The following is a 22,084-nucleotide window of genomic DNA, read 5'->3' as shown; positions in this document are numbered from 1 at the left end:
TTGGCGAGAAGAAAGTTGAGAGGTGACTTAATAGAGACGTATATGATAATCAGAGGATTAGATAGGGTGGACAGTGAGACTCTTTTTTTTTTTCCTTGGATGGTGAAGGCTAACATGAGGGAACATAGCTTTAAATTGAAGAGTGATAGATTTAGGATGGATATTAGGAGTAGTTTCTTCATTCAGAGAGTAGTAGGGGCGTGGAATGGCCTGCCTGCAACAGTAGTAGACTCACCAACGTTAAGGGCATTTAAATGGGCATTGGACATACATATGGATAATAATGGAACACTGTAGGTTAGATGGGCATCAGATTAATTTCACTGTTTGGTGCAACATCAAGGGCCGAAGGGACTGTACTACGCTGTAACGTTCTATGTTCTATGGTGGCACAGATGAGTTGGACCGAAGGTCTGTATTCATGCGGTGTGACTCTAATTTTGGTATCTTTTACTTTCTTTGGATAACTGCCAAGTAGAGTTCAGTACAATTCCATACATGCATCACCCTCTGCATGAAAACTTTGCCCCTCAGGTCATTTTTAAAAAAGTCTTTCCCCTCTCACCTTAAACCTATGCCCTCAGGTTTTGGAATCCCTAATCTGTGAAAAAAGACCTTGCCTATTTACCCTATCCACGCCCCTCATGATTTTATAAACCTCTATAAGGTCACCCCTCAGCCTCCGACGCTCCAGGGAAAACAGTCCCCAGCCTATTCAGTCTCTCGCTATAGCTCAAACCCTCCCACCCCAGCAACATCCTAATCTTTTCTGAACCCTTTCAAGGTTAACAACATCTTTCCTGTAGCAGGGAGACCAAAATTGAACGCAGTATTCCAAAAGTGGCTTAACCAATGTTCCTGTACAGCCGCAACATGATGTTCCAACTGCTATACTCGATGGACTGACCAATAAAGGAAAGCATATCAAACTCCTTCTTCACTATTCTGTATACCTGAGACTCCACTTTCATGGAACTGTCAACCTGCACTCCAAGGCCTCTTTGTTCGACAACACTCCCCAGAACCTGCCCTGATTTGCCTTTCCAAAAGTTAGTACCTCACATATATCTAAATTAAACACCATCTGCCACTCCTTGGCTAATCAGCCCATCTGATCAAGATCCTGTTGTATTCTGAGACAATCTTCTTCCCTGTCCACTACAAGTCCAATTTTGGTGTCATCTGCAAACTTACTAACCGTGTCTCCTATATTCACATCCAAATCATTTATATAAATGGTTTGATGAGGAAGAGGTTTTCTCTGCTAGGTAATATTTACTACTTCCTGTGTATAAATTGGGTATAGTTAGTAAGTTTGCAGATGACACTATACCAGGCTTTTGATATGCTTTCCTTTATTGGTCAGAGTATTGAGTACAGGAGTTGGGAGGTCATGTTGCGGCTGTACAGGACATTGGTTAGGCCACTGTTGGAATATTGCATGCAATTCTGGTCTCCTTCCTATCGGAAGGAGGTTGTGAAACTTGAAAGGGTTCAGAAAAGATTTACAAGGATGTTGCCAGGGTTGGAGGATTTGAGCTATAGGCTGGGGCTGTATTCCCTGGCGCATCGGAGGCTGAGGGCTGACCTTACAGAGGTTTATAAAATCAATGTAACAACATGCATTTAAGTAACACCTATCACATGCCCCTTGGGTCTTCCACAGAAGATGTGGAGTTAGTGTTTCAAGCACGGAGAGAGAACCTTCAGCTTATCATGTCCGTACTGGTTATGGACCTACTGTACTCCCACTTTCTGTCCATTGCGTGCTATGTTGCTTCAAGTTGTTACAGAATCATGGAGGAGTACATCTGCAAAATAAGGCCCTTCGGTTGATCGAATTTGTGTCAGGGATGTGCAGGTTAGGGTGGATTGGCCATGCTGGATTACCGATTGTGTCTGGGGATGTGCAGGTTAGGGTGGACTGGCCATGGGAAATTGCCCGTAGTGCCCAGGGATGTGCGGGCTATTTGGTTAAATGTGGGGATGTAATCAGATTCTCTTCAGAGGGCTGGTGTAGAATTGATGGGCCGAATGGCCTGTATCTGCACTTTAGGGATTCTGTAACACTTTAACTAGGGAGCTGCCACATTTCTATTGATGCTGATTTGAGTAAATTGGGCTGAATCCCCTGCTCTACCAATGAGTGGTCATTGGAGCTTTCTTTGCCCTTTGCGCTGAAGGAGATTTCAACTTGAGACATCGTACTGCAAGGCTATGCCTCTGATCCATCGGCCCCTAGGCGGGGACCCTCTGCCGGGGCGACAAGAGGAGTCGCTGGAACTGAGGCATGAACCTCTCACCTTCTGAGCACTTAAGTGACCCATCACTTTGTTGAGTGAGGGGAGGGTGGTAGTTTGCGACGTGGTAGTCTTTTGGAGGTGGGAGGCAGTGAGAGGAGGGGTTCAGAGTGATGATTCTGGAGTAGGGGGCCAAAGACAAGGAAGATTCGGTGCACATGGAGAACTGGCCAAATTAAGAGCAGTCTGCTTGATTGACACCACATCCACAAATCTCAGTCCCCCTGCCATCGACGCTCAGTAGCAGCCATACCTCCTTGAGTCATATGGCATAGAAACAGGCCCTTCGGCCCAACTTGTCCATGCCGACCAGGTTTTCAATACTGAACTAGTTCCTTTTGCCTGCGTTTGGCCCATATCCCTCTAAACCTTCCCTTTCCATGTACCTGTCCAAGTATGTTGTAATTGTACTCGCCTCCACCACTTCCCTGACGCCTCGATCCATACTGTGTGAAAAGGTTACCCCTCGAGTCCCTTTTTAAATCCTTCCCCTCTCGCCTTTAAACCTCTGCTCTGTACTTTTGGACTTTTTGGGAAGAAACCTCGGCCATTTACCTTATCCATGCCCTTCATGATTTTGTACACCTCTGTAAGGTCACCCCTCAGCCTCTGATGTTCTAGGGCAAAAATGTCACAGTCTATCCGGCCTCTCCCGATAGCTCAAACCTTCTAGTCTCTGCAACATCCTTGTAATTTTTTGTTTGCACCCTTTCCAGTTTAATAATGTCCTTCCTATAGCAGTGTAGTACTCTAAATGTGACCTCACCATGTCTTGTATAACTGTAACATGATGTCTCAACTCCTGTACTCAGTGCTTTGACCGATGAAGCCAAGCATACCTAAACGCCTTCTTCACCACCCTGTCTTACTTCTGACATCCACAACCACTAACGTCGAGAAAGACAAAGGCAGTTGATATGTGGGAATACCACCCCTTGCAAGTTCCCCTCTGAGCCCCACACCAAGCTGACTTGGAAATATATTGTTATTCCTTCAGTGTCACTGAGTCAAAAACCTGGAACTCATTCCTGAAAGGAACTACAACAGTACCGGTGACTTAGTGGTTAGCACTGCTGCCTCACAGCGCCAGGTCCGAATCCCCCATTGGGTGACTGTCCGTGTGGAGTTTGCACATTCTTCCCTATATCTGCGTGGGTTTCCTCCCACAGTCCAAAGTGGGTTAGGGTGGATTGGCCATGCTAAATTGTCCTGTGGTGCCCAGGGATGTGCAGGTTACAGTGGATTGACCATGGAAAATTGTTCCATAGTGTCCAGGGATGTGCACGTGAGGGTGGATTGACCATAGGAAATTGTCCCGTAGTGTCCAGGGTTGTGCAGGTTTGGGTGGATTGACCATGGGAAATGCAGAATAGAGTCGTTGGTCTGGGTGGGCTGCTCTTCAGTATGGACTCAATGGGCCAAATGGCCTGCTTCCTACACTATGAGGATTCTTTGGAAACTGCGGTTCAAGAAGGCACATCTCCCCCACCTTCTGAAGGGGGCAACGAGGGACGGGCCAATGAATGCTGGGCCCAGCCGACCAGGAGGAGAACAGCCCTTGAGTGTGTATATTTAACCGAAAACAACCACCTACTGATTGTAATCCCTTCAATCTCTTGGAGTCAAACCAGCAAGGGCTGGGCGACGGAAAGGTTTACTCCTCAGCCCTCTCCCAGTGTGTCAGCAGTAATGAGCAGTAATCTAGCCTGTGTGACATTGTTCGAACTTGTCAGAGCGCAGTCAGCTCCTTGTGACTGCTTTGGCACCGCTCCCGTGGGCTCCAGTAAAGCCAGCCTTTAGTTGCTGTCTCCAAACGTGCGTTTGCAATTGAACAAAACCAGTCAGACAGCTTTAGTTTCTCTCCTTTCTCCCTTGCCCTTGGCGTGTTGAGTACTGAGAGGCCTGTTGGAGAATCCCCTCGCTGATGTCCTCTACGCTGGTGTCTCCATCCCTTGCTTGCCCACCTCTGTCACCGCCCCCGGCGAGAAGTGTAATGGCCTGGGGGTCCCTGGGTTTGAAGTCACCCCAGAGTGCCTTTAGATCATTTTGAGTGTTTTCGAAGGGGTGTCGACAGCTTTGGAATTTCCAGGGGAAGGTGGCTTGCCAGTTTTGGTAATGTGACCTTGGCGGGTTAGCACAGCGTGGAAAAGAGACCCTTCAACTAATGTAGTGTACAAAATCCCATGCAAGGACTGCACAAAACACTATATAGGACAAACAGGAAGACGGCTAACGATCCGCATCCACGAACATCAACTAGCCACGAAACGACTCGACCAGCTATCCCTAGTAGCCACACACGCAGACGACAAGCAACATGAATTCGACTGGGACAACACTACCATTATAGGGCAAGCCAAACAAAGAACAGCCAGGGAATTCCTAGAAGCATGGCACTCATCCACAAACTCCATCAACAAACACATCGACCTGGACCCAATATACCGGCCACTACAGCGGACAGCTGAAACTGACAACCGGAAGCGGCAGGGACAGGCCACTATAAATGCCGGAGGAAACACCACAGAAGCGCTTCACAGGAGGCTCCCAAGCACTGAGGATGTCACCTAGACAGGGGACGAAACGTTTGCAACAAAAACTTCCAGCTCGGCGAACAGAACCACAGCAACGAGCACCCGAGCTACAAATCTTCTCACAAACTTAGAGACCCTTCAGCTCATTGTGTGCCTGCTGGTCAACAACCAGTGATGTGCCAAAAGGATCAGTGCTGGGTCCCCTGCTCTTTGTCATTTATGTAACTGATTTGGATGTGAACTTAGGAGGCATGGTTAGTACATTTTACAGATGACACCAAAATTGGAGGTGTAGTGGACAGCAAAGAAGGTTACTTCTGAGTACCACAAGATCTTAATCCAGTGGGCCGAGGAGTGGCAGATGGAAGTTAATTTAGATAAATGGGAGGTGCTGCATTTTGGAAAGGCAAATCAGGGCAGGATCTATACACTTGATGGTAAGGTGTTGGGGAGTGTTGCTGAACAAAGAGACCTTGGAGTGCAGGTTCAAAGTTCCCTGAAAGTGGAGCCGCAGGTAGATAGGATAGTGAAGGCGGCGTTTGGTATGCTTTCCTTTATTGGTCAGTGCACCGAGTATAGGAGTTTGGAGGTCATGTGGCGGCTATACAGGACATTGGTCAGGCTACTTTTGGGATATTGCATTCACTTCTGGTCTCCCTGCTTTAGGAAAGATACTGTGAAACTTGAAAGATTTCAGAAAAGATCTACAAGGATATTGCCAGGGTTGGAGGGTTTGAGCTACAGGGAGAAGCTGAATGGGCTGGGGCTGATTTCCCTGGAGCGTCAGAGGCTGAGGGGTGACCTTACGGAGAATAGCCGAGATATTTTTCCCAGGATACAAGAGTCCAAAATGAAAGGGCATAGATTTAAGAAAGGGGACAGATATAAAAGGTATTTTAAGGAGCAATTTTTTCATGAAGAGGGTGGTGTGTGTATGGAACAAGCAGCCAGAGGAGGTGGTGGACGCTGGTACAATTACAGCATTTAAAAGGCATTTGGAAGGGTACATGAATAGGAAGGGATGAGTGCTGGCAGATGGGACTGGATTAATATTGGATATCTGGTCGGCATGGACGAGTTGGAACAATGCATCGATTTCTGTGTTGTACGTCTCAAGATGGTGCATAGAGTGAGTAACTATATAGAGTCACAGAGATATACTGCACGGTAACAGATCCTTCGGTCCAATTCATCCATGCCTACCTGATATCCTAACCTAATGTAGTCCTATTTGCCAGCACTTGGCCCATATCCCTTCCTATTCATATACCCATCCAGCTACCTCACTCTACCTCCCTATTAGGCAGTAACTTCCAGATACCATCTTCCTCACCCATACCCTGTGGGTGAATGTTTTTTTTTTCTCACTCCCTCTCCGAATCCCCTGCACCTTTCCCCTTTAAAACTGGGTGCTTCCCCTCGTTATTGACCCCTCTACCTAAGGAGAAACGTTTCTCTCTATCTCAGTCCCTCAGAACTGTGTACACACAACGCCACCTCCGCTTCCTCTGCTTCAAGGAAAACAATCCCTGCCTCTTGAGTCTCTCTTAGCCTGGTCTGGAGAGATCCAGGGACCATCTCCTGGTGAATCTCCTCTGCACGCGTTCTCTCGTGCTATCTGCGCATCGTTCTTAAAGTACAGAGACCAAAACCAACTCCGGTCTGTATCGTAACCTCCCCGCTCTTGTGTTCAGTGCCTTGATCGATGTGTAGATTCTGTACCTGGCGGTGTGATTTGAACTCTTGTGGCAAATTTCACATGCTTTTCTTCATTACTCAGACCTTTCGAATGTAGGAGTTTGGGTGTCACGTCGAGGCTATACAGGACGTTGGTGAGGCCTCTTCTGGAGTACTGTGTACAGTTCTGTTAGAGGAAGGATATCATTGAGCTGGAGAGGGTTCGGAAGAGATTTATCAGGATCTTGCCAGGAACAAAGGGCTCAAGTTATAAGGGGAGGCTGGATGGGTCGGGACTTCTTTCACTAGAGGGTGACCTTATAGGAGTTTATAAAATCATGAGGGGTTCAGATAAGGTGAATGGCAGGTATCTTTCCACCAGACTAAAATATTTCAAAAGTAGGGGGCATCCTTTCAAGGTGAGAGGAGAAAGATTTAAAAAGGACATGAGGGACAATTTTTTTTTCATATAGAGTGGTTTGTGTGTGCAATGAACTTTAAGGGGAAGTGACAGATTGGCTACAGTTTCAACATTTGGGTAGGTACGTGAATAAGAAATGTTTGTTGGGATATGGCCCAAGCGTAGGCAGGTAGGACTCTGTTTAGTTTGGGATTATGGTTGGCATGGACTGTTTGGACTGAACAGACACACAGCACTGAAACAGAGCCTATGACTCATTCCTTATGAAAGACTGCTTGACCACACTACTACAAAATAAAGCATCCATGGGATGCACTGCAGACCTCTTGATAAACTGCTGATGATCTGGGTTTCTAAAGATACAATATTTGTCTGTGGAAAGTGCCAGCACTGGCATTATTGGCCATCCTTAATTGCCCCTTAAGAAAGTGGTGTTGTGCTGCCTTAAACCGCTGCAGTGGACGCTGGATCCGTTGTTAATTTTAAATCTGAGAAACCTTTGTGAAACAGATTAAGGGGATGCAGGCCAAAGGCAGGGAAATGGAGATAGGGCGCAGATCAGCCAGCATCTCATTGAATGGCAGAACAGATTTGAGGGGCAGAATGGCCTACTCCTGTTCCTATGTCCAGGGTGTGGTGTACAAGCAGTGCTGTGAGACAGGGAGTTCTGGGAATTGTCCCAGCAACACTGAAGGAATGGCAGATAGATTTCCAAGCTGGGGTGGTGTGTGCCTTGTCCAGGGTGGTGTTCACATGCATCTGCTGCCCTCATCCTTCTTGGGGTGGGGAGGTTTAGAGATGGCAGACTAGGAAAGCGCTGTTAGAGGAGCCTTGGTGAGGCAAAGCAATAGACATAGTCAAAGGAGTAAACATCATCTATGAAACACATCAAGATGGCACAACATGTGGCTTCTGAAATTCAACTCCCTCCTGATATGAGGGGGTGTGAATCTGTGTCATGATAGTGCACAAGCACATCTGCCAATGCCAGGTAAACTTGGCATTCTCTCCCTAAGGGCATTGTGTGGCTCAACCCACAGCATGTGGACTGCAGCGGTTCAAGGACGCAAGTCACCACCACTGCCTCGAGGCAACTAGGGATGGGCAATAAATACTGGCCAGGCCAGGAATCTCCACATGCTTTAGATGGGGAGAAAATGTTGGGGGAGTTTCACTCCGTATCTAACTCCGTGCTGACCCTGTCCTGGGAGTGTTTGATGGGGGAGGGACTGTCAGTGTAGAGGGAGCTTTACTGTGTAACTAATCCCCTGTACCTTGGAGTCTTTAATGTGGGGGGCGGGGGGCAGTGTAGAGGAAGCTTTACTCTCTATCTAACCCCGTGCTGTTCTTGTCCTCTGAGTGTTTGATGGGGGGACAGTGTAGAGGAGCTTTACTCTGTATATAACCCTGTGTTGTCCCGTCCAAGGAGTGTTTACTGAGGGACAGTGTAGAGGGAGCTTTACTCTGTATATAACCCTGTGTTGTCCCGTCCAAGGAGTGTTTACTGAGGGACAGTGTAGAGGGAGCTTTACTCTGTATCTAATCCCGTGCTGTCCCTGTCTTGGGAGTGTTTGATGGGGGGGGACAGTGTAGAGGGAGCTTTCCTCTGTATCTAACTCTGTCCCTGGGAGTGTTTGATGGGGGGACAGTGTAGAGGGAGCTTTACTCTGTATCTAACCCCGTGCTGTCCCTGTCCCTGGGAGTGTTTGATGGGGGACAGTGTAGAGGGAGCTTTACTCTGTATCTAACCCCGTGCTGTCCCTGTCCTGGGAGTGTTTGATGGGGGACAGTGTAGAGGGAGCTTTACTCTGTATCTAACCCCGTGCTGTCCCTGTCCCTGTCCCTGGGAGTGTTTGATGGGGGACAGTGTAGAGGGAGCTTTACTCTGTATCTAACCCCGTGCTGTCCCTGTCCCTGTCCCTGGGAGTGTTTGATGGGGGACAGCGTAGAGGGAGCTTTACTCTGTATCTAACCCTGTGTTGTCCCGTCCAAGGAGTGTTTACTGAGGGACAGTGTAGAGGGAGCTTTACTCTGTATCTAATCCCGTGCTGTCCCTGTCTTGGGAGTGTTTGATGGGGGGGGACAGTGTAGAGGGAGCTTTCCTCTGTATCTAACTCTGTCCCTGGGAGTGTTTGATGGGGGGACAGTGTAGAGGGAGCTTTACTCTGTATCTAACCCCGTGCTGTCCCTGTCCCTGGGAGTGTTTGATGGGGGACAGTGTAGAGGGAGCTTTACTCTGTATCAAACCCTGTGCTGTCCCTGTCCTGGGAGTGTTTGATGGGGGACAGAATAGAGGGAGCTTTACTCTGTATCTAACCCCGTGCTGTCCCTGTCCTGGGAGTGTTTGATGGGGGACAGTGTAGAGGAAGCTTTACTCTGTATCTAACCCCATGCTGTCCCTGTCCTGGGAGTGTTTGATGGGGGGACAGTGTAGAGGGAGCTTTACTCTGTATCTAACCCTGTCCTGTCCCTGTCCCTGGGGGTGTTTGATGGGGGGGGGGGGACAGTGTAGAGGAAGCTTTCCTCTGTATCTAACCCTGTCCCTGGGAGTGTTTGATGGGGGACAGTGTAGAGGGAGCTTTACTCTGTATCTAACCCCGTGCTGTCCCTGTCCCTGGGAGTGTTTGATGGGGGGACAGTGTAGAGGAAGCTTTCCTCTGTATCTAACCCCGTGCTGTCCCTGACCCTGGGAGTGTTTGATGGGGGACAGTGTAGAGGGAGCTTTACTCTGTATCTAACCCCGTGCTGTCCCTGTCCTGGGAGTGTTTGATGGGGGGACAGTGTAGAGGGAGCTTTACTCTGTATCTAACCCCGTGCTGTCCCTGTCCTGGGAGTGTTTGATGGGGGGGGACAGTGTAGAGGGAGTTTTACTCTGTATCTAACTCCACGCTGTCCCTGTCCTGGGAGTGTTTGATGGGGGGGGACAGTGTAGAGGCAGCTTTACTTTGTGTAAAAGAGCAGACAAAGCACTCCGTGTGTGGGTGGGAGAGTGTGTTTCTTCTTCCTGTTTGTTCACCGCCTCCGGCCCAGGTGAGGAGCCTTGGGTGGGGAGTGGGGGAGGGGGCGGTGTCGGTCATGGCTCCGAGGGAAGAGGCCGCCGCTTGGAAGCGCCACCCCGCGCATCCGGGGCCTGCAGCCCGTGGGAAAGGCCCAAGTCGCCCCCGCATTCCGACACCGCGGCCTAGAGCCTGCCGTTAGGCCTCGGCTTCGATTAGCCCGTCTCTCCCCGTCTTTGTGAACCCATTCCCGGGGACGGGCAGCTTCGAGAGCCGCGCTTTCTGAGGTAACCTCACCTTATTTTTAAAAAAATACTTTATTGTTAATTTTATTTACTCTTTAAAAATAATGTTAGTTTTAAATTTTTCACAATCAATTCAATTCAAATTATTTTTAGGAAAGTATTTTCAGCCCTTTCACTTGTTAAAATTATTGATAATTTTTTAATTGCTATTTTTAACATTTTAAATTATTTATTTTTTACCTTTTAAAATAATTATTTTTAAAAGGTAAAAAATAAATAATTTAAAATAAAAATAATTATTTTTAAAAAGTAAAACATTTTAAAAAAATTTTTTAAAAATTACTTTAAAAAATTATTTTTAATATTTTAATTCCTATTTTGAAAACCTTTTTAAAAATATTTTTTAAAAGTCATAATGACAAAAACTTTAATTAAAAATTATTTGTATTAGTATTCTCCAGAAAATGTTTAATCATTTTTTTAAAACTAAAAAAATTTTGTCTATAAATTATTTTTAATATTTTAATTCCTATTTTGAAAATTTTTTTAGTTAAAAAATGATTAAACATTTTCTAGAAAATGCTAATACAAATAATTTTTAATTATTTAAGTTTTTGTCATTATGATTTTAAAAAGATATTATTTTTAATTATTTTGAGATTTCATTATTTTAGATTATTTTTAAATCGGTATTTTTAAAAAGCTTTTTTTTGAAATTATTTTTGGATCAGGCGTTAAACCAAGACGCTCGTTTTTCTTCTTGCTCGGATTTCCATGCGAGGGTAGGTCATGATGGAGGCTGATGGAAAGGAACCAGATTGGAGATTAAGAAGAGCCCCACTCACAGCTGAAGTGGGGGTAAAAAAAGTGGGGGGGGGGGGGGGGAAAGAAAAATCGGACAATAGGGTGGAAAAGTGGGAGAAAATAGGCAAAAACGTGGGATTATGAGGCTACTCACTCGAGGGCTAGTAATGGGCCAAATGGCTGCCCTCTCCGAATGGCCCGTGGCATGGAGCACTTACCAAGAGGGATTGTGAATTTGAATACCTTTTTTCTCCCCTTTTTTTGCCTTTATATTCTCCATTTTGGCTTATCCTTCTGTGTTTTGAGATGGCGATACTATACGCAGTGTGCCGCAAGGATCGGTGCTGGGTCCGCTGCTTTTTGTCATTTATATAAATGATTTAGATGCGAATGTAGGAGGAATGGTTAGTAAGTTTGCTGATGACACCAAAACTGGAGGTGTGGTGGACAGTGAAGGAGGTTACCTCAGAGTACAACGGGACCTCGATCAGATGGGCCGAGGAGTGGCAGATGGGAGTTTAATTTAGATAAATGTGAGGTTGCATTTTGGTAAGGCAAATCAGGACTTACATACTTAAGGGTAGGATCCTGGGGAGTGTTGTCGAAAAAGAGACCTTGGCGTGCACCTCTATGACTCTGTTTGGTATGCCTGCCTTTATTCAGTGCATTGAGTATAGGAGTTAGAACGTAATGTTGTGGCTGTCCAAGACCACTTTTGGAATACTGCATTGAATTCTGGACTCCCTGCTATAGGAAGGATGTGAAACTTGAAGGGGTTCAGAAAAGATTTACAAGGATGTTGCTGGGGTTGGAGGGTTTGAGCTACAGGCAGAGGCTGAACAGGTTGGGGCTATTTTCCCTGGAGCATCAGAGGCTGAGGGGTGACCTTATAGAGGTTTATAAAATCATGAGGGACATTGATAGAGTGAATAATCAACGTCTTTATCCACAGTAGGGGAGTCCAAAACTAGAGGGCATATGTTTAAGGTGAGAGAGGTAAGATTTAAAAAGGACCTAAGGGGCAATATTTTCACGTAGAGGGTGGTGTGTGTATGGAACAAGCTGCCAGAGGAAGTGGTGGTGGCTGTACAATGACAACATTTAACAGGTATCTGAATGGGTGTATATGAATAGGAAGGGTTTAGAGGGATACAGGCTAAGTGCTGCCAAATGGGACTAGATTAATTTAGGATATCTGGTTGGCATGGATGAGTTGGACCAAAGGGTCTGTTTCCATGCTGTATGACTCTAAATGGGATCGTGCTGTTACTTCACAGGGGTAGCTGATTGGCATCTTCCTGTGCTGGGAGAGTCCTGGAACGCCGGGATCAAAGGAAACCCAGCCTCAGAATCCCACAGCCCAATTTTGGGCTTACTCTAGAATAGTCCAGGGCACTCTCCCAGACCCTCAACCCAAATAACAAGCACCAGTGTAAACAAACTAACAAAAATGGACCATTAACACTGACTCCATTTCTTGGAATGTCTGTGTCACTGGCTGGGTCAGCAATTGATCCTATCTCAATGCCTCTGAACTAGTGTCTCACTCAGGTGTTGTGAAACTTAGCTAAGAGGCAATTGCTGTGGGTCTGGAGTCAAATGTACGCCCAGCCCAGGGAAGATAGTCCAAAGTCCAACCCTGGCAACAGCCTTGTACATCTTTTCTGCACCATTTTAAGTTTTAACAGCTTCCTTCCTATAGCAGGGAGACCAGAACTGAATGCAGTAATCCAAAGGTGGCCTAACCAATCTCCTCCTGTACAGCTGTAACATGACCTCCCAAATCTTATGCTCAATGCACTGACCAATAAAGTCAGTTTCTGAAGCTGACTGAGATTGGTGGCAGGAGAAAAGGTCGGGGCATTCAGAATGTTTCTTATTTTTGTGCAGGAAGGAATTCTCTTCCGTCACGATTCCCGTCATCTCCTGAGCTGCAGCGACAATAATCTGTTTCTTCTCCCTCCGACAGGATCGGGCTCAACCAGAACAGGACTTTGAAAGACCGCAGGGAGCCAAGCGAGCTGAACTTGACCTACGGCAGATATCCCTTACCCGCCAGCCGTGATTTGTAAATGCAGGCTGACTGCCCCATGTAGTCTGTCGACTCCCCCCGCCGGATTGAGGCACGTGTGTCGGGGCAGGGTTAAGGGGACCATCCTACACCTAAGTGAACTCGTCCAGGAGGCATTGGCATAAACCAGAGGGAATGAGCGATTTCTGGTTGTGTTTTGGCTGCTCGGAGGTTGAGAAGACCCAGCCGGTAAGCAGGGGATGATTGTTCTCTCGGCCTGGTCTCTTCACAACTCTGCTCCTGACTCAGCCTTTGGTGAGACTAACCATCGGTGGAGCATCATCTCTTTCTCATGATGACGGGAATGCCACTGGATTTGAGTTTGAATCCCACCTTGGCACCAATTTGATCAGTGAATTAAGTCTCAAATTTGTTTTTTAAGCAGGGAAAAGTCAGGGCAGGTAAAGACAAATAATTTCCTCCGGTGGCAGATTCTAGAACTAGTCTTAAGAATTTGTCAGAGATGTTAAGAACCACTTGTATGTATACAGGTTTGGAGCTGTTTCTCGATTTGATTTGATTTATTATTGTAGCATGTACCGCAATATAGTGACAAATAATGTTTTGCAGGCTGTTGTTCATGTTAAATCAGAGATAGGTATGTTTTTGTCTGAAGTCACGTGTAGGCCAGGTAAGAGTAGCAGTTTCCCACCCTAAAGAATATTAGTGAGCCAGGTGGGTTTTTTTTTTTCCTAAACCCCTGACAATTGACAATAATCTTCGTTTTTTTTTTAAAAAATTCAAATTCTGACATTTGCCACGATGCAGGTTTCGAACCCAGGTCCCCAGAGGTTGCTGGAAAAGCTCAGCAGGTCTGGCAGTGGCTGTGGAGAGAAATACAGAGTTAACGTTTTGGGTCCGGTGACCCTTCCTCAGAACATTACCTGGGGGGGTCTCAAGATTACTAATCCCAGCGATAATACCATTGGGCTGTCTCCTTCCTTGGTTCGGAAACTGTCGAAAAGCAATCGACAACTCATCTCTGTGACGGTGACTGACGAAAACACCCATCAGGGGTAAGGGGGCGGGGGGCGAATCACCAACAGGGGGGAAGGAAATGGGCTGTCCTTACCTGGTGACAGAACCCCGACCCCCACCCCACCCCCCTGCAGTGATGAGGTTGACTCTTAACCACACTAATTTGGGGCAGTTCAGGGTAGACAAGAATTGTTGACCCAGCCAGTGAATGGATGGGGGAGCGGGAAGAGAAAACGAATGACTGCCCTAATCAATCTGAGATGACAGATCCTACCTGAATGTAATCTTTACTATTCAAAGAACAATGCAGCCTGTCCAGTGCTTCTTGGGTAAGTAAATAAGACGTAAGAGCAGAAGTTAGGCCTTCACGGAAGGAAGCTGCCATCCTTGTCTGGTCTGGCGTACATGTGACTCCAGACCCACCGCGATGGTGTTGACATTTAACTGCCCTCTGGGCAATTAAGGATGTGTGATAAATACTGGCCCAGCCAGCAACCCCCACGTAGAGCACAAAAACAGCCCCTTCGGTTCAGCCCTAACATATGACTCCCGACCCACAGTAATGTGGTTGACTCTTAACTGAGCAATAAACCAGCCAGTGATGCCCTCATCCTCTGAATGTATGTTTAAAAAAAACGCACGTGGAAGCATCCCTTACTTTGCGTTTACTCCTGCAAGAGACTTTAAAACTGTGTCCTGTTTTACGGGTGGGAGCAGTTTATCCACGTGATATGCAAAGCATCTATCAAACTTCCTGTCAGCCTTCCAACTTCCTCCAATCAGTCCTCATTGCTGTAGTTTTTCAGTCCTAGACCCGTTATCGTATACTTCCTCCGCATTTCCAGTTATGAGCTTGAGTCATAGAGCTGTACAGCATGGGAACAGATCCTTCAGTCCAACTCGTCCTTGCTAACCAGATATTCTAAAGTAATCTAGCCCCATTTGTCTGCCCATATCCCTCTAAACCCTCCCTATTCGTGTCCCCATCCAGATACCTTTTAAATGCAGCACGGTGGCTCAGTGGTTAGCACTGCTGCCTCACAGCACCAGGGACCCAGGTACAATTCTAGCCTCGGGTGACTGTCTGTGTGGAGTTTGCACATTCTCCCCGTGTCTGCGTGGATTTTCTCCAGGTGCTCTGGTTTCTTCCCACAGTCCAAAGGTGTGCAGGTCAGGTGAATTGGCCATGCTAAATTCCCCGTAGTGTTAGGTGCATTAGTCAGGGGAAAATGTAGGGGAATGGGTCTGGGGGAGTCGCTTTTCAGAGGGTCGGTGTGGACTTGGTGGGCCGAAAGGCCTGTTTTCACACTGTAGGGAATCTAATCTAATCTAATTGTACCAGCCTCCACCACTTCCTCTGGCAGCTCATACACGCACCACCCTCTGTGTGAAAAGGTTGCCCCTTAGGTCCCTTTTCAATCTTTGCCTTCTCACCTTCAACCTATGCCCTCTAGTTTTGGACTCTCCCACACATCTTTCCTAAACGGTGGTGCCCGAAACCTTACACAATACTCCAGTTATCTGACCAGTGTCTTATATAACCTCCCTACTCCCACTGGGTGGCACAGTGGTTAGTGCTGCTGCCGCACGGTGCCAGGGACCCAGGTTTGATCTCAACCTTGGGTGAGTGGAGTTTGCATGTTTTCCCCTCTCTACGTGGGTTTCCTGTGAGTGCTCTGTATTCCTGATGAAGGGCTTATGCCTGAAACATCGATTCTCCTGCTTCTCGGATGCTGCCTGACCGGCTGTGCTTTTTCTGCACGTCACTCCTCAACTCTTTCTTGTTCGTGTACTTATCCAAATGTCTTTTAAATGTTGTAACTGTACCCACATCCACCACTTCCTCAGGAAGTTCATTCTACTTATGAACTACCCTCTGTGTAACAATTTTTTTCACAATCTCCTTTCATCTTAAAAATGTGTCCTGTAGTCTTGAAATTCCTCATCTTCAGGAAAAGACAACTACCATTAACCCTGTCTCTCCCCCTCATTATTTTATAAACTTCTATCAGGTCACCTCTCAAATCCTACGCTGCAGTTTTTAAAAAAAAAAAGTCCCAGTCTGTCCACGTTGGTATAGTCACTTCTATTCCACAAGCTGTAACCTTCCTCACTAGCCCTGTGGTGTCACATGCTTTCTACAAATCCCTATATACCACATCCATAGCATTACCCTCTCATCAAAAAGAATTGGACGCAAGTGGACAACTTCATGCCCATCCTTCCGAATCATCCGACACTTACCTGTGCGACTATGAATTCTATACGGAATGACTTTCTACATGTTTGCCCACCATCGCGATTAAATTGATTTGGTCTGGAATTATTGGCAGAGTGCAGTCATGGAAATGTACAGCGTGGAAACAGACCCTTCGGTCCAACCCGTCCGTGCCGACCAGATATCCCAACCCAATCTAGTCCCACCTGCTAGCACCCGGCCCATATCTCTCCCAACCCTTCCTATTCATATACTCATCCAAATGCCTCTTAAATGTTGCAATTGTACCAGCCTCCATCACTTCCTCTGGCAGCTCATTCCATACACGTACCACCCTCTGCGTGAAAAAGTTGCCCCATAGATCTCTTTTATATCTTTCTGCCCTCACCTTAAACCTATGCCCCTCTAGTTCTGGACTCCTCCACCCCAGGGAAAAGACTTTGTCTATTTACCCTATCCATGCCCCTCATAATTTTTTAAACCTCTATAACTTTAAGATTTGATTTAAAAATTCATACTGGGAGTGAATGCTTTGACATTCAAGATTTTTAATATCTTCTGCACGCAACGCACTGTCTCTTCCCCTTTACTGCCAACCCCTGTTAGATGTTGGATGTTTTGAAAGGGATTGGTGAGAATGAATTGTTGCTAGGGGCTTAAAACCCTTGAGGGCAATAAGTTCTCGTTCAATCACGAGGGGGCGTTATTTTAAGGTGATTGGAGAAAGGTTTAGGGGAGATGTCAGAGGTAGGTTCTTTACACAGAGAGTGGTGGGTGTGTGGAATACACTGCCAGCAGTAGTAGTAGAGTCAGGTACATTAAGCAACTCTTGGATAGGCGCATGGAAGATAGTACAATGAAGGGTATGTAGGTGAGTTTGATCTTAGATTAGGAAAGGTTGGCACAACATCGAGGGTCGAAGGGCCTGTACTGCGCTCATGTTCTATGCTCTATTTTCTTTGCTCTGTCATGAAGCTGGTTAATTGACATAAGGCAGACCAGCCACAATTGAACGGTAAACCGGTGTACTTTCGAAGCCAGACGAAAAATGACAGCCAGTTTGCACACAGCAAGATCCCACCAGGACGAATGCAGGGAGGTGACCTGATGGTCCAGTTTTTATTCATTTGTGGATGTTGCAGGCTGGGTCATAATTGCCCATCTCCCAATACCGTTCAGAAGCTGGTGAGCTGCCTTCCTGAACTGCTGTGGTCCCAGCCCCCCCCCCCCCCAAACCACATCTCCCCCACTCCCAATGTGTGGTTATAGGCCAATGCCAAGAGGGAGAGAGTTCCAGGAGTTTTACCCAGCGACAGTGAAGGAACAGCCAATTGTATTTCCAAGTCAGAATGGCGAGTGGCTCGGAGGGGAGTCTGTAGGTGTTCCCATGTATCTGCTGCCCTTATCCTTCCAGGTGGTAGTGGTTGTGGGTTTGGAAGGTGCTGTTTAAGGAGCCTTGGTGAGTTGCTGCAGTGGATCTTGTAGATGGTACACGCTGCTGCGACGGAGCGTCTGTGATGGAGGGAATGGATGCTCGTGGACGTGGTGCCAGACAAGTGGGCTGCTTTGTCCTGGTTGGTGTCAAGCTTCTCAGGTGTTGTTGGAGATGCTCCCGTCCAGGGTAAGTGGGGAGTATTCCATCACACTCCTGACGTGTGCCTTGGGCAGGCTTTGGGGAGTCTGGAGGTGAGATTCCCAGCTTCTGACTTGCTCTTGTAGCTGCTGTATTTAAATGGTTGGACTGCCTTGTAGATAGAGTTTGTTGTCTTTTCCCTAGGTTGGGGGATTTCAAGACTAGGGGCACGTTTTTAAGGTGAGAGGGGAGAGATTTAAAAAAAAAAGACAAGACAGGCAAATTTGTTTAAACAGGGTGGTTCGTGTGTGGAATGAACTTCCTGAGGAAGTGGTGGATGCGGGTACGGTTACAATGTTTAAAAGACATTGAGGAAAGGTTTGGAGGGATATGGGCCAGGGGCAGGCAGGTGGGACTAGTTTAGTTTGGGATTATGATCGACATGGACCGGTTGGACCGAAGGGTCAGTTTCCGTGCCATAGGTCTGTGACAAATGTTCAGCACCACCCCTCTCCAGGAAGAAATCCCATTACCCCCTGCCCACTTCTGCTGTAAGAGTATCTGTGGAGTCTCTCACGTCCAGGTGTTATCCACAGAAATTATTCCCCATGAACAGTGTAGGTGCCAATCAGTACTGGCACCAGGAGTATCCGGAAGATTCTTCATGGAGTGTTCATGAACGTAGGTAGCAGAGATTAACTGGAAACTCATCTGCACTCCTTTCCGATAAGACGACAAAATGACGGTTGTGTGAGGAGGTGCGTGTTTGGTGCCTGGATCTCTGTAAATAAGTACTTTTACAAACGTGCAAAGATTGGATCTGGTTATATCTTCGCCACCAGACTTTCTGTGATGGAACATACTTCCTGGAGTGGGTCCGGAACCTGTTTCTCAACCAATACCATTTTGAAAGGAGATGATCTGGGTGCTTTCCAAATGTGGGAGCTTACTGTGTGTAATCCGGCTGCCTATTCTTCCTACTTTCGATCATAACTTGGTTTCTGTAAGTGAAAAAGTTGTTGGAAAGGTTTGGTATCAAGGGGGGAGCTTTGCAGGTTCTTTGATTTTTACTCTGTCTCCACAGATACTGTCAGACCTGCTGAGTTTGTCCAGAAATTCCTGCTTGTTTCAGATTTACAGCACCCAGTACTTCAGATTTCCAGTACTTTTCCTTTAATATGACAGTACCCTGTACTTTGGTTGATTTAAAAAAAAATAAATTCCAGGCCAGAATGTGGACTTTGTTAAACTCACTCAGTATGTATTGTTTGTTCCGATTTACCGGGATGTGAGGAGCAAAGGAGTAGTTGACAGGGATAGGGAGGGGGTGTAGGGGGCTGGAGGGGGTGATAAGGAGGGGGTGTAGGGGCTGGAGGGGGAGACAGAGATAGGAAGAGGTTGGAAGGGGCTGGAGGGGGTGACAGAGATAGGGAGGGGTTGGAAGGGGCTGGAGGGGGTGACAGAGTTGGGAGGGGTTGGAGGGGGCTGGAGGGGGTGACAGAGATAGGGAGGGGTTGGAGGGGGTGTAGGGACTGGAGGGGGTGATAGGGAGGGGGTGTAGGGACTGGAGGGGGTGATAGGGAGGGGGTGTAGGGACTGGAGGGGGTGATAGGGAGGGGGTGTAGGGACTGGAGGGGGTGATAGGAAGCGGGTGTAGGGGCTGGAGGGCGTGACAGAGATAGGGAGAGGTTGGAGGGGGCTGGAGGGGGTGACAGAGATGGGTTGGAGGGGGTGATAGGGAGGGGTTGGAGGGGGCTGGAGTGGGTGATAGGGAGGGGCTGGAGGGGGTGACAGAGATGGGGAGGGGGTGTAGGGGGCTGGAGGGGGTGACAGAGATGGGGAGGGGGTGTAGGGGGCTGGAGGGGGTGACAGAGATGGGGAGGGGGTGTAGGGGGCTGGAGGGGGTGACAGAGATAGGAAGTGGAAATGGCTCCTGTATTCTGCATTTAGCTGTTGGTTGTGTGGAGAGGTAGGACCCAGAGAGACGGGACTGTGACGTGGTCTTGCCGCATTAACCCATGGCTTTGATTCTCCAGAAAAAGCGGAAACGTATCGACAGGAGCATGATCGGGGAACCCATGAACTTCGTGCACTTAACGCACGTCGGGTCAGGAGACATGGCGAGCCAAGGCTTCTCGATGGTGAGTGTTTTCAGGTATTTCTTTCTCGTATCTCCGAGTCCAGGCTTGGGAGCTGGGACAGAGTGAGGGAAAGGGGAGCGTGTGGGGATACTGCCTGAGCATCTGATATGGATTCAAGGATGAAGATCCTGTGCCATAGACGCTCGAAGATCAACTTGACCATGGAAGGACAAACTCGCGTTGACCGACTTGATACGCACAGCCAGGGAATTCCCCTCGAGGTGCTGTGACGCAGGAAATATTGCAGCCAATCAGCGCCCCGCACACTGACAATCCGTGCTGTGAGGGTGACCTGGATTACCTGTATTTCTGTCATGTTTAAGTTTTGATCAGGATGTCAGGGAGAGAGTTGCTATTCGGTAGCAGCAGCGTGGTCTTGTACTGAGAGGAGGCTGAATGGGAACTTCACATAAACGGTTCCATCACAGACAGCACCTGCTCCCTCGGCGCTGACCCTCCGGCAGTGCCCGCTCCCTCGGCGCTGACCCTCCGGCAGTGCCCGCTCCCTCGGCGCTGACCCTCCGGCAGTGCCCGCTCCCTCGGCGCTGACCCTCCGGCAGTGCCCGCTCCCTCGGCGCTGACCCTCCGGCAGTGCCCGCTCCCTCGGCGCTGACCCTCCGGCAGTGCCCGCTCCCTCGGCGCTGACCCTCCGGCAGTGCCCGCTCCCTCGGCGCTGACCCTCCGACAGTGCCCGCTCCCTCGGCGCTGACCCTCCGACAGTGCCCGCTCCCTCGGCGCTGACCCTCCGACAGTGCCCGCTCCCTCGGCGCTGACCCTCCGACAGTGCCCGCTCCCTCGGCGCTGACCCTCCGACAGTGCCCGCTCCCTCGGCGCTGACCCTCCGACAGTGCCCGCTCCCTCGGCGCCGACCCTCCGACAGTGCCCGCTCCCTCGGCGCCGACCCTCCGACAGTGCCCGCTCACTCGGCGCCGACCCTCCGACAGTGCCCGCTCCCTCGGCTCCAACAGTGCGGTGCTCCTTCACCTCCATATCTGCTCACTAATTCAGTCCCTGTTCACTTGCGATCCGTTCTCCCCAGTTGTATTGGGAATGTCAAGCCTTGTGTTTTTGAAACCTTTGCCAACTAGTCCTGTAGATATATCCCTCAAGTGTTGAAGTCTATGGGGTGGTCTATAATTGAGGGGCTTAAGACAATTAAAGGATTCAATGGGATTGATGGAGACTGTCCTTTTGAAAAGAGGCAGAACAATTTGGAGGGGGTGGGGGTGCGAATCTTTATCATTCCACCCAGGACTATTCGTAGTGACGTCAGGAATCACGTGTTTTCTCTCAAAGCTGCAGGAAATGTAGGGGTCTGTTCGAAAAGTCAAAATAAAGATTGATAGGCTTTGCTCGGGGAAGTGGTTGCTGGCATAGAGGTTTTACTGTTAGATTATTAACTTGGCCGCCAGGCGATGATCTGGGGACCCGGGTTTGAATCCCACCATGGCAGGTGGTGCAGTTTGAATTCAATTTTTAAAAAAAAATCTGGAATTAAGAGTCAGGAACAATGGTCAGGCACAATCCATCTGGTTTGCTCATGTCCTTGAGGGAAGGAATCTGCCATCCTTACCTGGACTGGCCTACACGTGACTCCAGACTCTGTGGTTGACACTTACCTGCCCGCTGGGTAATGAGGCATTGGCAGAGAATCCCACATCCACTGAACGAGGGGGCTGTAGGTGGTCAGATGGAGTCAAGAATGAAAATCAGTCCCGATCTCCACTTCCATCTTTCCTGAGATAACTCAGCCATTGAAATCGTAGAAAGAATCATACAGAATCCCTGCAGTGTGGAAGCAGGCCATTCAGCCCTTTGAGCCTGATTTGCTATTCCATACTATCACGATTGATCCTCCAACTCGGTGCTTTCTCCTCTTTGATCCCTTTTTTTATTATTAGATTCCCTACAGTGTGGAAACAGGCCCTTCGGCCCAACATGTCCACACCGACCCTCTGAAGAGTAACCCACCCAGACCCATTTCCCTCTGACTAACGCACCTAACGCTATGGGACAATTTAGCATGGCCAATTCACCTGACCTGCACACTTTTGGACTGTGGGAGGAAACCGGAGCACCCAGAGGAAACCCACGCAGACATGAGGGGAGAATGTGCAAACTCCGAG

General features: G+C 48.1%; 1 protein-coding gene across 2 annotated transcripts in view; it reads left to right on the top strand.

Moving 5' to 3' along the window:
• The window catches only part of LOC122544689 (CDC42 small effector protein 1-B-like), a 45,467-nt gene that overhangs the window by 8,913 nt on the left and 14,470 nt on the right, over positions 1–22,084 (top strand). Inside the window, exons 1-3 of one of the 2 annotated variants that reach the window (XM_043683966.2) lie at positions 10,069–10,215; positions 12,947–13,237; positions 19,854–19,958. In XM_043683966.2, coding sequence (XP_043539901.1) covers positions 13,184–13,237; positions 19,854–19,958 — 159 coding nt within the window. In that variant the 5' untranslated portion in view covers positions 10,069–10,215; positions 12,947–13,183. Of the gene's footprint in view, positions 1–10,068; positions 10,216–12,946; positions 13,238–19,853; positions 19,959–22,084 lie in introns of those variants that run through there. The other variant, XM_043683964.2, reaches the window with a different exon arrangement.

The sequence above is a fragment of the Chiloscyllium plagiosum genome, unplaced genomic scaffold (assembly GCF_037043375.1).
Source record: "Chiloscyllium plagiosum isolate Xiang-an unplaced genomic scaffold, Cpla_swu_hap1 HiC_scaffold_50, whole genome shotgun sequence".
Lineage (NCBI taxonomy): Eukaryota > Metazoa > Chordata > Chondrichthyes > Orectolobiformes > Hemiscylliidae > Chiloscyllium > Chiloscyllium plagiosum.
This window is presented reverse-complemented; position numbering and strand designations above follow the sequence as displayed.